The following is a 15,332-nucleotide window of genomic DNA, read 5'->3' as shown; positions in this document are numbered from 1 at the left end:
GTAAAGGTTCTGAGTTCCCAAAAGGGTTTCTGGGCCCCTAACAAAGTTCCTGAAGTGGAAATGGGATACAACACACACATTTCAGCTAACAAAAATACAAATAAGTACAATACCGAGTTCTACTCATAAACAATGAGAAGCAACCACAACTTAGTCAGTGTCCTTGTAAGATACATTCGATCTCAAATGAAGTAAGTTTTTGATTGTACACTCTGAATGCATTCTTTCAAGCCATTTCAATTTCATGCAGAGTTATAGATTCAGCGGGTCAGCGGGTTTCTCTCTCGCTCTCTCGCTCTCTCTCTCTCTCTCTCTCCCTCAGCCTCCCTGGTGGGGTTGTAAAACTGGCCGTACGTCTCTGCCCTAGACAGATAGATTAATTAATTATCCAGACCTCCTCTTTTTTCATTGCAGAGCCAATTACTCTGTGACTGCGCCTGTTGTCTATATACATGTGTTTCAGAGGAGCGAGAGAAAGTGTGTGTATCTGTGTGAGATTACAGATACAGCTCATCCACACACTAACAATCCCACCATCACTGAATATTAGAGAAGCTTTGCAATGATATTGGTTCCTGTGAAAGGAAAGCAGATATATGTGTGGGTAATTGTTGGCTTATTGAGAAGAAGTGGAGGCTCTCTACGGGTCTGTGTGTGTTATTTAGACATAATAGGTTTATTAAGACGAACAAATGGCGTGACGTCTCAGTTTTGAGCTCTTGTTCTTATTCCTCATTAACTTCGTCTTTTGTAACTTTTGTCTTGAGTGGAATATGGCTCAACTGAAAGAATTTCTTTCCTTTGCAAGCCTGAAGTATTGTTATACTTACGCGCAGTTGCAAAATGTTGACGTTAATTGTGTGTGCGCAGATATGCATTTGATTGATGGGTCAGCAGATAAACTGGGCTGAATGAGCCGAGTGTGTGTTTGTGTGTGTTTGTGCGTGACATACAGCGACTCGCCCCGAGGGACAGGGGAAGCGGAGCGCTGCACCTACTGCAGGGGGTGCCGTGTCTCCCGGCAGGGGGGTGCAGCAGGCAAACAGAGGGGTGCCTGCACACCCCTCCACCCAAACCCCTACACACACAGACACACACACACACACACACACACACACACTCCACCCTACTGTGCTACAAGACGGGTGGGGGGTTGTAGAGACGCAGTGCTCTTCCAAACATCCACTAATGCATAATTCATGTACAAGTAGCAATTTTTGTATTTTACTAGAGGGGTAGAAATTTCAAAATAAAGTTCCACAACTGCCTGCGCATTCAACCTCCTTAAGTCTCTTTCCTTTATTCTCACTCAGAGTTAAATTATGTCACCAGCATGATTAGCTGACAGCAAGTTGTCAACTGTACACATCCCATTTCGGCCTCCATGTTGGGCATTGAGCAAAGTCCTGAAAAGCAAAGCAATAGCCGATGACCACAAGTATTCGATATTGAAAATGATGTGTTTGGGAGACCCAAGGCCCTTTTTAACTTAGCCAGTAGATATTATATGACTTTTCCAAGTTCTTTGAGAATTGCTTTTAAACATGATTTTGAACTGATGAAATGAAGTCTATGACAGAAAACTTCTTTATGGGATCTCAGGTAGCTGTAAAACATGATCAAGTACAATGGGTTTATAATTATAATTTCTCACACCACTCCTCCCAAATCCCAAAAGAAAAATTTTGATTCCAGCTCCTGGGATTTTATAACCCTAAACATAAGTAACGTCACTATTTATGCGTGTTCGCTATCCATTTCATGGATTTGTTCTAGACTTGTCCATAGTGCAAACAATAACGGCATATGCCCGAGACTGACCTGCAGCCTAAAGAATACCGAACTTTTGAACTCTATGTGGCTTCCATGATGAAATCATGTAGCAGATGTTTTACCATTCAATGAGTACACAAAAACAGACTTTGTTTTTGATCGTTACATTCTGTTTGCTTTGTCACATTTAGTGATATGGCATCAAAAAAGTTGTCCGTTTGAAGAGGCAAACAAAAGCTCCTGGTTCAGTGTTTGCTTTGTCCGCAGGGTAAGAAAAGCATTTCGGGCCCAGGAGGAAATCTTATGCCCCCCCCCCCCCCCCCCCCCCCCCCTCCCTCCCTCCCTCCCTCCCTCCCTCTCATTCCCCACAAGGGCAGAGACATCTAAAAGGACTGTACCTTGGTGTGCGTCCAACAAAAGCTCTCTGCTGAATTTCATCCTCGTTTGAATTTGTGTTTGAATAACACTCGAGCTACAAATCAAAATATGTTGGACACTGAGAGTGAGGTCATGGAGTATAGATCATTGTGGCTTCCACAGAAGTCTCCTTGTGTAAGAGAAGGGGACGGGTGGCTGCTACTTTGACTGATGGCTGTAGAGACTGAGAGGGCCGTTTGGTGCCCATTCTCCTGAGACTAAGTCCATGCCTGTGCCAAACCCCTCATTTGCCTCCGCGCAATATATTTCATTAAACTTTTAACTCTTCGCAAGGTAATTCACTTGACATTTTGAGGCCGTGCCGTTGCAGGCTGCCGAGTGTTTCTCTCTCTGCAATTTCAAGTCAGGCAGATATTTGCCTAATACAGCCTGAAAATGCATTCCAAAATCTTTTTTTCTCTTTAAAAACACACACACACACACACACACACACACACACACACACACACACACACACACACACACACATACATTCATAACAGTTAAATGGATTAAATTGTATAACATCCAGACCAACAAAGCTGAGCAGCGCGGCACAGCATTTCATGGTTACAGCCGTGTTGGTCCCAGTGGCGCAGATATAATTAAGACCTCTTCTTAATTACTTAATAAGCCTAATTAGTAACATTTCTGAGCAGCAGATTTGACTGTAAGAGCGATGGAAATCAGAAGAATGTTAAGTCCATTTGTTATTTCATTCAAATCCGGATATTAATGAAATTAGTGCATCATGATATACCAGAAACAAACCACTCTGGGATTGACCAAAGGGCTAATGCAGTTTTCTATGCTCCTGATCAACATTCAATTAAGTGGTACAACAAAAAATCATAGAAAACACAAGTTGATATAGTTTTTGTTCGCTGCTATAGTCATGTGTCACCTTCATCGAGTGTTTATTGTATCCACTCTTCGCTCATTTTTCATTAGCCCATGGCCAGATGTGACAGAGAAGTGCGTGAAACTGACCGGGGGTCTGCTGTGTTGTCGTCAGGATAACTAAGGCGAGCCCACCAATCATGCGCTGGAGCTGCTACTGCATTCCTGGCCACTTAATTAGAAGTTGTTGGTACCACAGAAGGTGTCACCAACCTTTTCAGGCGCTGAACAGATGGTGTCCCCTCTTTTTGAGGTCCTGCCAATGCCCACTCTGTGGCTCCTGGGAAAATGACCTAACTCGCAGGCAGCTGCTTAGTGCGGCTTGAGTGATTCTTTACAGCTACTTCTATTGGGGGGGGGGGGGGGAGGTGGACTTAGCAGGACGTACCACTGAAAACAAGGGGTGAGACTGCAGTAGCTAGGTCCCTGGATAGCTGCAAAAATCTGTTTTGGTTGTCGCATACCAGTTGTTAAAACTGTGTTTTTAATGCCATGTGCACCAAGCGAGCACCTCGACCCTGGAGATCCTGATGTCTCAGCGCTAGCTGGTCTGTGTGCACCTTCCTCTGCTGCTGGCAGATGGTGTGAATATCAACAGAGAAAGGACCTGGGAAGGCCCGCGGAACAAAAAGTGAAAGGGGTTCCTCGACAGTTACAAAGAGGCCCCATGGAGAGGTTGGGTGGGGGGTGGGAGGGGAGTGGCCTGCGTCCTAATGGATTAAAAGAAGGAGGGAGTAAGAGTTTGCAAGGGCATTTGCCGTCGAGAAGTAAGAGTGGATGGAGAAAATGCGAGGGCCGCAGATTCGATTTTTGTGGAGGCGAGGGGTCGGGGGTTTAACACGCTTCGTGCTGCGTGGACAGAAGATCAGCTGTCACTCTGTGTTCGGCTTGGCTCAACCTCACTGCGACCACGCAGGAGGCGGAGAGAGAACAAGTTGAAAATTTGATGACTGTGTTTTCTGACTAATTGCTGTCAATTGCATCATGTGGGTTTCATCTTAAAGACAGTTTAAAATTAAACATTGTTTACAGTATTTCCAAAAAAATTACAAATCCGATGCCTTATCTACTCAGCCATGTCACACACCACAACATCTATACATCCTGTACACAGTTCTGTTCGGAGAAATCACAAGGCCCTTGCTGAAAGTAGCAGTGTGTTAGTCTTTCGGCCGGAGACTCTTCTTGGAAAGCGGCTCAGCTCAGCAGTGGTGTTTCACCGACATGTCAGGGGACATAAAATCTGTCATTTTCATCATGTTCTACCGTGGGTAAACCTGTTTCCTGCAGCTTTCTCTATCAGATATACGTCTGTGGGTTGATGGCCGTGGAGCTGGGGCAAGCCCGATCGATCTGCAGGAGCTGTAGGATTTAATAGGTGCACAGCTCTCGCTAAGGGGTACAGGGGTGGGGAGGGTATATTTAATCACTTAAAGCGAGCAGGGTGGCAAGTCCCGGTCACAAACAGTTTCTGTTTTATTAGACGTCAGATTATCAGTTTTCCCCACACTGTGAAATAGCTTAGGTGATCTATTGTTATGGTGTTTTTATTGTACATTTTAAGAAGCCAAATCAAGACATTAAATCAAAGTACACACTCTTTGGGGCACTGATGTGCATCTGCCTGTGGTGTGTTAGTGTCTGTTTCATGAAAACAATACATGAAAGAATATTGATATTTGATCTTGAACATTATTTACAATAAGGGTGAAGAAGACTCCTTTAAGATACAGATAATAATAATAGCGCTTAGACCTGGTAATATTCTATATTTATATGAATTATCAACAACTTCTAAACTGAATTCATCTTAATAACAGGTATTGTCTGTGTCGCCAAAGCGTAAGCATAAGCCTACCATATTCCTCTGTGCCAAAGAGCTCCAACAACTATTACAAATAAATCAGTGAGTCACTCTTGCAATGGTTGACATGCTCCTGTATTACCATGAACACACACACTTTAGTTTATTTAGAGTCAATCCCACGTACATCGTCCTAATGCCGTTAATGCTCACTAGTGCACAGAATGTGGATTAATCCGCCGTTGAAAATAGTTCCCAACAAATACACAATTTGCTCCTGTGATGTTGGCTAAAAACTACAATGCCCCGCTGTTTTAGGAATTTAGAATGAGAGCTTTCTTTTTTTTTTTTTTATTGAAGTATATTTTTCATATATGCTTTCATTATACTTTTATACTTGCAAACATGTTTCTAGTACTTTACTTTTCAACATGAACGCTGCATTACTATTGTTTATCTTGCGCTTTTTGAATATAAAATAGTTTCCAGAGATGTAAAGTCCTGTGTGAGTATTATAAACGGCTGTACTTGTGTTTTGGCATCTGATAAGCCATCTCATGGATCTGTTACTCACATCAGCCTTCCTGGATTCTATTTAATCGTCCCACCACCACCACCACCACAACAACAACAACAACAACAGCACAGCCCTTGCATTGTTTAAACGCAGGGCTGTATTCAGTGAGATGTGTCTTTATTGAGACACTTTCCATTCCAACTCTACATACATTGTGTGCCTCTCTGCAGTGCCAACTCTCTAAACAAATGCCCCAAGAACCATTTTTTAAAGTGAGTTCAAAGAGTATATTTTAGTTTTTAAGTTTAGTCAACTACACTGAAATGAGTTTGTCTGCATCTCTGAATACATATTAGGGAGCATTCAGGATCACAGTTCCTTGTAATCGGTTCATTTTTGGTGACTTCTAGCAAATATTGATTACTTAATAAAAACACTTTTATCTCCAATCGTCGCAATTGTAAGCACATTTGGAACTTGGAGAGCCAAATGATAATACGTCTAGGTCTATATTAGGATGCATGTCAGTCGCCTCCTCCCTTCTCTAGTCTTCTGCATTAAGAAATTGTCAACCCCCCCCCCCCCCCCCAATGACCTTGAACTTCAGCAGTGCACCTCAACCCCTCACACCGTCTGCTATTATGCTGGGACCTACATGCTAAAAGTCATTGGTGGTGATAGTGGCTGATTAGATTGTGTCCATTGATCGCTTGGCGTGCTGTTAGGACGAAGACGGTGCGGGCTGCAGCTCATGCCTCTCCTCCTCAGACACACTGACAGTCTGAGACAGAGGAGATGGAGCCCCATGCGGGGCAGCAGATTGAGTTATTGATCAGCTCTCTCCTCCTGTCTCTGTCTCTCCCTCTGCTGCTCCGAGAGACCCCGTCATCTGGATAATGAATTTCACTTATTGCAGATTAACGGCATAAGGTCTGTATGGTAATAATGGCAGAAATTAGCTCTTTGTCACCCCCCCTGGATTTCCACGAGGAGGGGTTCGGGGAGAGTGAAGGTTATTACGGCCCTGTTACTCAGTCTGAGGGCCGTGATTTTAACAAGAGGGAACCGAAAGAGAGACTCTGCATGAAAATGAAAGATTTGAGGGAGGATTAAGATGAGATTTATGAGGACTGCGATTTCAGGATCGCTGAAGTGGCGGGGGAGAGTTCTGATGCAAGAAATTCAGGTCTGATGGAGGAGAGTGAAGGAGAATTTAGAAAGGGAAAGGAACACTGAATAGCCGGCTGCTCTGTGAAAAGGACAGGGCAGAGAGGAAAGATGAGAGCAGATGATTCAATAGAGACGTAAAGAGATGGCGAGGCAGGAGTGGTAAAGTGGAGAAGAGAGAGTAAGATAGGCAGTGGTCATACAGTCACCAGGCAGCGGCGCCGCTTAAGGGTCGGCCATTGTGTCTCCAGCACCCAGATTGGGGTGGTAAAGGATGAATAATGAGGCTTGATTACAGTCTGTGTGATGGCACATTGTTCAGAATCAATCCTCCAGGCAATTACAGGCGGTACAAACAGCAGCCCTCAGCCTCAGCCAGGACGGAGCGGGAAGCCATTGTGTCAGAGGACAACATCATCTTCGTCAATGACTTGTTGCCTCCTCATGTCGGAGCCATTAGCACTTACTCTTCTCCTGCAGCACATTCAGCCGCCCACGTGAAAAGCCTCCAGCTCACATGTGTGTGTGTGTGTGTGAGAGGGACATAAGGATGCTTTTCTTTATCGTATACACATAAACACATATATCATATAATTGAGTCCATGTTCCCTTCTTGTTGCAGGTATGGTTTCGGATTGTTGGATGCAGGGCTGATGGTGCAGCAGGCCGCGCACTTCAACGCTGTTGCTCCACAGAGGAAGTGCATGCAAGAATGCACACTCCATCCTACCCGGTTAGGCTACTACTATCGACTTCATACTGCATGTTCATTTAAAACCCATAGCTGCTGATGTTCTATTTGTATTGCTTTGAGTTCGTCACATTACTTTACCTGCTTCAACAGAGCAGCTTCCCCACAGGAATCAACAATCTTTCATCTTATCTTCACCCATACTGTCAATGTGTGTCTGTATATTTGTATAAGGGGATGGATGTCTATGAGTGTGTCTTACTGACTGACTCATGTAATGATTTTCTCATTGGTTAGGATCCTTTCTCCAGGAGGCGGGGTCAGTGTAAACATTCAATCAGACGCCTGCCTTGGGAGCACTAATGAGATCAACACTCTGGAGCACGTTCAGGTCAGGCGGCCGTTGGCATGAACTTGCAGTACATTGTTTGGAGATCTGTTTTATTCTTTCTATGGATAACTAGATGTTTTCCTACTTGAAGCAGATCTTAAAAACTAGTTTGACTTTTTGGGATGTAAACTTATTATTTTGATAAGAAGATCAAAAGCACTATTGTATATGTCCGTTAGATATAAAGCAATTGGTCAATTGGTTAGCTTAGCTTTGTGTAAATACTGCAAACAGGGGGAAAACAACTAGCCTGGCTCTCTTTAAAGGCACCAAAACCCACCAGCTAGCACCTCTAAAACTCACTGATTAACATGTTAAATCGTGTTTGTTTTAGACATAGAAGTATAAAACAACAACAACAAAAAATTGTTGTAGCCAGGCCACCAGCAAAACCACAACTTGTCCTGGTTGGGTTTTCACAGGGTTTCCAGTCTTTTTGCTATAAGCTAAGCTAAGCTAACTGGCTGTATATTCGTATTTAAAGGGACAGATATGAGAGTGGCCTAGATATTTTCATGTTGCTCTGGGCAAGAAAGTGATTAAGAGTATTTCCAAAAATGACAAACTATTCCTTTAAAATATAAAAAGTGTCTGTTTTTCTTGCTTGTATTGTGATTTTGCTGTAAATTGGCTTTTACAGCCTTTCCATGTTCCTGTTGACCTTGACATTATACAAATACAGACAAAGTGTATTTAGTTCTGCCTGCAACCAGGCAAGCTCGAACATTTCATAGAAATTGTTTTTGGGATTTCTGTGTCTGAGAATAGAGGAGATATAAAAAAAAAGAAGATCATACTGTGATGCTTAATGTGTTGGCTGTGTCATTTGCAGAAAATGGCAAAACTGTGTTTTCTTGAGCACAGGCACATACATGCAAATGTCTTCATGTTTGACAGTCAGCAGGCATTCGTGTCTGTGTACGTGCACATTTGAGTTCATGCGAGTTGTCTACGTTCGTGAGGTTGTTGTGTGTACTTGTGAAATAGCGAGGAGAGAGAGAGAGAGAGAGAGAGAGAGAGAGAGAGAGAGAGAGAGAGAGAGAGAGGTAGTGTGTCAGCATGTAAATTGAAAAGGCTTCATCTTTGCGGCTCTGCTCCCTGGCAGAAAGCGTGGGTCAGGCCATCGCTGCGAGGTGTGATTGATGGACGTGTTGCCGTGGTAACACGCTGTAAACAGGAGCGGGCTGTCAGTCTTTTTGCAGCTTGGCGTCTCTCTCTGCGATGTGCCATTGTCACACCAGATGTGCTGCTTGTGATGAACAGGGACAGAGAGAGTGTTTACTGGGTGGGAATCATGGAGGTGGGGGTTTTGGGGGTTGCATGTGCTTATTTAAATCATTTGACTAATATTCCCCTCAACCATTTTTGTCACTGTGTCTTCTCTTTCTGCTCCCTACTTGTCTTTGTCTTCAGCTTTGGGTGGCTATGGACAGATCAGTGTCCATCTGTCTGACATGCACAGTATCTCTGAAAATACTGAATGGATTTGGATTCAAACTTGTCGAAATTACTCTGATTGGCCTGATCGTCCATGTGTCACATGTAATACCTCAGATAGCAATGATTATCCCAGGAATCCAATGCTTTTTAACGAGTGATGATTGGCTTGCTTCACATTTTAAAGCATTGTTTCACAATGCTTTAAAAAGTGCATACAGAGAGTGAGATAAAAACACTGATACCACTTTTAACACAAAGACTGGAAACAGGTCAAATCTGCCTACCAGCCAATCTAAATATCACTAATTGTTAATATATAATATATATATTGTACACATTTTAAATTGTAAAATCAAATATGAGTGGTTTTATGGGGGTGAATATGCGGGACTATTTCTTGGCCGGGCGCAGTGACTTCTTGGAGTCTTGTCGTCCCCGTAAGGTTGCCAAGCAAACTCAAAGTCGCTGCACGCACAATTGTGCAAAATTGTAATTTTTACGCTTCTTTCATACAGATCAAACAAGCCACACACAACAACAGGCTAGTTGTTTCTCCCTGTTCCCAGTCTTTATGTTAAGCTAAGCTAACCGGTTACTGGCTCTATTTTAATATCCAACGTAGCCTACAGACATGAGAGTGATGCCGATTGTTGTCATCAAACTCTCAGCAAGAAAGCAAAGATGTCAAATGTCAAACTTTTCTTTTAAGGTTTAAAAGTCAAGTAATCGATCAATAAAGTGTGTTTACCAAAACATAAAGACCAGTCCTTATTTTAGTTAGTTCCGTCACACTCAGTAAACATCAACAGGCTGTCGTACTGATGAGAAAGCCTGTAAGATAACATGTTCACATGTTGTTGTGTCTCTGTCCACCCACTTCCTCTCTCATGTCTCCATCCCTCCATCATTCTCCTCGTTCACACCTCCCTTCCTTTTTTGTTTCTTGCCACCTGTCTCTCACTAGGTGAGAGTGAGCATCAACACCGTGTGTCGCGGTGACCTCTCCATCAGCCTGGAGTCTCCAGCTGGCACCGTATCACTGCTGTTGGATACACGGCCCAATGACGCCTCCACTGCTGGCCTGAAAAACTGGACCCTGATGACGGTGCACTGCTGGGGGGAGCAACCACGAGGCCTCTGGACCCTCCAGGTGAGATGAGAGAGAAGATGTACTGTCAGATACGCCGATTTTTATATGTCGTTTTTCATCTTTAGCCACACTAGCAGCGCTAATTAGCATGCTAAACTAAGATGGTGAACATGGTAAACATTATACCTGTTAAGCATCGCCATGTTAGCATTGTGAGCATGCTTTTGTTAGCATTTTTTGTTAATTACTGTTTTAAACAGTTTAGTTACTTTGAACTCTACAAAAAAGTAGAAATTGTAATAAAAAGACATCATTCAGCTGTATTGTTTTGCCTGTATATTATTGAAGATGTTTCCAATATTGTCAACGCTATTAGCGTATCTCAATTCTTCGATATATAATTTATATTTTTGTCTGGACAACTTCGCTTGATCTGTCAAGTGATAACTAACTCAACTAAAATGTACCCAAATATCTTCTTGGCAAAACTTGTATACTCATTTTGACATACTTTTCTGGATTGCCTGTTTCCCATACCTTCTCTCATGATATAGGGATGAATTGCTCCGCTTCACATGGTCCCCCTCCAGTAGCTGCGATGTAAAGAAGTTTAAAAATAGCCGAGCACAGCACAGCTCAGCTCGGTTCAGTTCATTCTGCAGTAGCAATGTGAATCATCCTCTACTTTCATCTCCGAGTTTCAGCCAAGCATGGCAATCTTCATTCCCCCCCCCCCCCCCCCCCCCCCCCCCACACTCTTCTCTTCCTTTTTTCTCTCATAGATGTGCTGATGTTTGATATTAAAGAAGGAGCTAAAATGGAAGGGAAATTAAGACTGGAAGGTTAAGTAACCGTGGCCGGGTTTGACAGACACAATACTGCCAACGTCTGATTAGAATCCATACTCACAGACAGTAGCGCGCTCATTTACTGTATATACGTGTGGGTGGTAGCAGGGGGGGGGGGGGGGGGGGGGGGGGGCTCTCTCTTTGTATGTGTTTGTGTGAGTGCAAGTAGGCATCAGTCCTTGTAAACAGTTGGAGGTTTACAGAGAAAAAGCTGTGAAGATGAAAGACACCCACCCCCTGTCCTCTATCACCTACCTCTTCCTGCAAACACACACACACACACTCTTTCTCTCCGTCTCTGTGTCTCTCCCACGTCCTCGCGCAGATTTACTGTCCCCTCTGTGACCAATTACCAAGGCCCAGTATGTCACAGAGACGGGGAGGAGACACCGTGAAGCTGAGCCTCACAACGACGCCGCTGCTCATTACCAGAGGGCCGAGACGAGTCACGGCGATGCTCGCAACACAAATTAACGCTCGCATCTTACGTGCCACATGCCTTAGCACACCGCTAATCAGCAGATGCGCGCGCACACACACACACAAACACACACACACACACTGATTGGTTTTATGCTGTTTGTCAATTTCACCGCGGATTGGAGAGAAACATGTACACAAACAATTACAGGGCGCTGAAAATAAGACGCGTGAGTGCTACAACTCGCAGGAAGGAACAGAGAGGAAAAAGGGCACACACACACATAAAACATAAACTTGTAAATGTAAATCTCTCTGTTTCTAGTGTTGATTAAATATCATGGTTCACCCAAAGTCTTCTTATTGTCCCAATGAAAGAAGGAACAGGAAGGACTACTTTAATCACCTGTACTAGAACAATAATTTGACTTATCGTTGGTTCTGAACATATGTTGTCATTTCATGTTTTTTTTACATCTGTCTGTGCCGCTGCAAGAATAGAAATTGCAGAGCCATGCTAATTAATTCTTGAAAGGATACGTAGAGAGAGAAACAGAGGACGAGACAACAGAGACAGAGGACATACAGGACTAATAGAAAAGGCAGAAGGAGGGATGGTGAAGAGTGAAGGGTAAACTATAAAATGGAGGCCCTGGGAAGAGACTTTAACTGGACTATCTGCCGGATCAGTGTTTAAAAACTCAAGGGCAGCAGAAGAGGGAGTGAGGAGGAGGAGGAGGAGGCTCTGTGGAGAGTCTATATTGATTCGTCATGATGACAATTGTCAAAGAGCGTCGTGGTGCTGCTGGAATAAAAGCGGGACTGAAGTGAAAGGGGAGCGAGCGTTATGGCTCGAGGCTCGGCTGACCTTCCAGCGCTGTGAAGGAGACGAGACCGCGGGGCTGGAAATATACTCTCTCTCTCTCTCTCTCTCTCTCTCTCTCTCTCTCTCCTCCTATGTGCTCTCTCCCCTGTGCTCGCTCTACCGCCATCTGTGGTGCCTTCACTCAGTGCCTGTGCTGCTTATCAGAGACAGTATTGCAGGCAGTATTGCACAATATAAAGAAGGCTTTTTCCAGCAATGTACAGTATGGATTTAAACTGCACTGACATGATTAGCTATAGAATTTGAAAACAATAATATATAGTCATTAATATCTATGATAACCATTAAGGATTAATTCACAAGCAGATAAAAGGTATACCAGACGTTACTTTGACCCTGTGTGTCCTTGATCTTCCTGCATCCTCTCTCTCTCTCTCTCTCTCTCTCTCTCTCTCTCTCTCTCTCTCTCTCTCTGTCTCTCACACCCACGTGTCTCCCTCTCATCTTTTCCTTTAAAGCTTTTACGTCCTCATGCAGTGCTAAGAGGTAACATTCTTCTGGAAACAGTCAACTATGACAGTTCAGCCATTAGTATACCATATGTATGGTTAGTTCTGGGCTAGTTTGACGTGTGGTATTACTCAAATACAAAATCCATGCAGATAGTTTTGGATTATTTTGCCCAGGTTTTCAGATTTTTCGGAGATCTCTGCCTCCGCCCCAATACAATGCAGGTGAATATAAATTGTGTTTGTGGTGCTTACAGAAAGAGAGAAATTCAGTAGCAACATATCTGTCATGAATCAGTGCATTCATTGGCCGATCAACAGAACACACTGTGAGCAGCTTTCTGTCGAAATTAGTTTCTGGAAAGAAATGTTGCATAGTTTACTTTTTTAAAATTGTAATATGTCACTGCTGTGAGCGCCTAAAACAATATATCACTATTTCAACATTGTATTGGTGTGGAGGCAGACATCTCAAAACCTGGAAACATGAAAGGAAAACTATCTGCATTATTAAATACCATTAAAGGTAAGAAAAAATGTCTGTTTTAACATTGGGACAAGCCGACTTTCTTAACTGACAATGTATATGTTGCTTTACACAATATACCCAGACACCAACACAGAAAAACACACAGATATATAAACACAAATACATTGCTTTCCCTTCTAGCCCACCTGGCTCCATACTGCCATGCCCATAGGGAGCGTGAGTGTATGTATTTATGTGTGTGTGTGTGTGTGTGTGTGTGTGTGTGTGTGTGTGTGTGTGTGTGTGTGTGTGTGTGTGTGTAGCAGTGTGGCAGCTGTCTTTGAGCAGAGATATCTCTGATTCCCAGAGGACTTTGAGACTCAAGCTGACTGTGACTAGTGTTGCTGTAGGAACATAATGGCACTATTTAGCCTGCAGCACTGTGGCTACACACACACACACACACACACACACACACACACACAAACAGCCACTCTTCCAGGCCGTGACTGACAGATCATATGTTTATCATCATCAGCCCCGGTGCTTCGTCTGGAGTTGCACAAACTAAACACGCAGTGACAAACTGATGATGGAATAACCAGCAGATAATGAAGGAACGATGGGGTTTGATGAGTACATGCAGCCAGTAGGAAACATTGATATTAGTCAATCAATGCCTTTCACTTTAATGGATCTGATGCAGTTTGTTTTGTTACATATTCACTGTAGAATTCATCCTGGTTTTCTGTAGGAACTTAACATTATTATAATAAGGCATCTGGATCTGATTACAAACAATTGCACCTGAATATATTTTAGCGTTGTTGTTTATGCTGAGTTACACGAGGGAATGTGATCAGCAAAGTGTTTTACTAATTTCCTTTGTTATATTTAAAGATATTGAATGTCAATGCAAAATATTAACTCTTGACAGTTGCAGTGCAGAAGTATACTGTAAGTATCATTAAGTTTTCAATTAGCTGACTCCTAAGAAAACTTCAATGCAAATACACTCAACGGACTACTAGATATCGTTTCTACCTCTGCACCCTTTATAATGAAATAAAACGGTTTATTTGTTTTACGTCATGTTAACACATCTTTGATCATTTATTCCATTAACTGGTTATGTTCTACACTTCAGCACAGTTACAGTGGGTGTTAGTGCGGGTGGTAAGAGCTAATTTATGACTTACTAATTGCAAAACGAATGTTGTTACTTTACTTTTGTAAAAAGGGCAGTGTGGGAGTGGAACTGTATGACACAGCTTTGTCCACTATTTGTTATCCAGGCGGAAATTGCGACGGCCAGAATCAAGTAAAATGGTAGTGGAACGCCTTTACATCTTAAATGCAAAGGCGTAATGTTAGTCTGGATTTCTAAATGTAGTTTTATTGCTTGTAAAGGTAACAAAACTGCACACTTTCAAAGCCTCGGTATATACGTAGTTGCTACAGTGGAACTCACATTCTCAGCCACAAACACACATGTGAACACACATGCACACTCCCTCGCTCTGGCCCAAGGTGGATTTCTAGAGGTGCATATATTTGCATATATCTGCATGTTTAATGAGTTTTGGGAGATCAAGCGATCGGCACGGCCCTTTGTGGGTATTTCTTTCTTTTTTTTTCTTTTTTTTTACGTGTGTGTGTATGGAGGGGGGGGGGGGGGTCTCCATGTAAATATCACCCACTGTGTGTTGGCACCCGTCACAGATGGTCGGGGGCGAGGGCACCCTGTAGGCACAGGATACCTATTTCTGTTTGTCTGCGTGCTTTGTGTGAGACTGGGAGGCAGAGACAGTGTGACTCTGTGTGTGTGTGTGTGTGTGTGTGCGTATGCTCCTGTGTGGGTGTGCATAGTTTGACTGTTGGTGTTTGTATGTCATTTACTAAGTGCACTTTTTACTATGTGCACTTTGTTTTGTGTGTTTCTTGCATATGTGTTTGTCTCTGTGAGTGTTGCAGAATGTTCATTTGTGTAATTGCATCTGTGTGCACTGTGATACTGTATATGCTGAGTGTATATGCATGTGTTTGCAATTTAATACATATGTGTGCAGT

At 43.1% G+C, this 15,332-nt stretch overlaps 1 protein-coding gene across 3 annotated transcripts in view; it reads left to right on the top strand.

Annotated features, from left to right (window-relative positions):
* Nucleotides 1-15,332, top strand: part of LOC142955095 (proprotein convertase subtilisin/kexin type 4-like) — a 163,822-nt gene that overhangs the window by 131,742 nt on the left and 16,748 nt on the right. For all 3 annotated transcript variants that reach the window (XM_076096456.1, XM_076096455.1, XM_076096454.1), the window contains 3 exons: nucleotides 7,201-7,311; nucleotides 7,567-7,660; nucleotides 10,065-10,250. In XM_076096456.1, coding sequence (XP_075952571.1) covers nucleotides 7,201-7,311; nucleotides 7,567-7,660; nucleotides 10,065-10,250 — 391 coding nt within the window. The remainder of the gene's footprint in view (nucleotides 1-7,200; nucleotides 7,312-7,566; nucleotides 7,661-10,064; nucleotides 10,251-15,332) is intronic.

The sequence above is a fragment of the Anarhichas minor genome, unplaced genomic scaffold (assembly GCF_050575085.1).
Source record: "Anarhichas minor isolate MPS153535 unplaced genomic scaffold, ASM5057508v1 ptg000022l, whole genome shotgun sequence".
NCBI lineage: Eukaryota > Metazoa > Chordata > Actinopteri > Perciformes > Anarhichadidae > Anarhichas > Anarhichas minor.
Note: the sequence above shows the minus strand (reverse complement) of the source record. Positions and strands in the feature narration are given on the sequence as shown.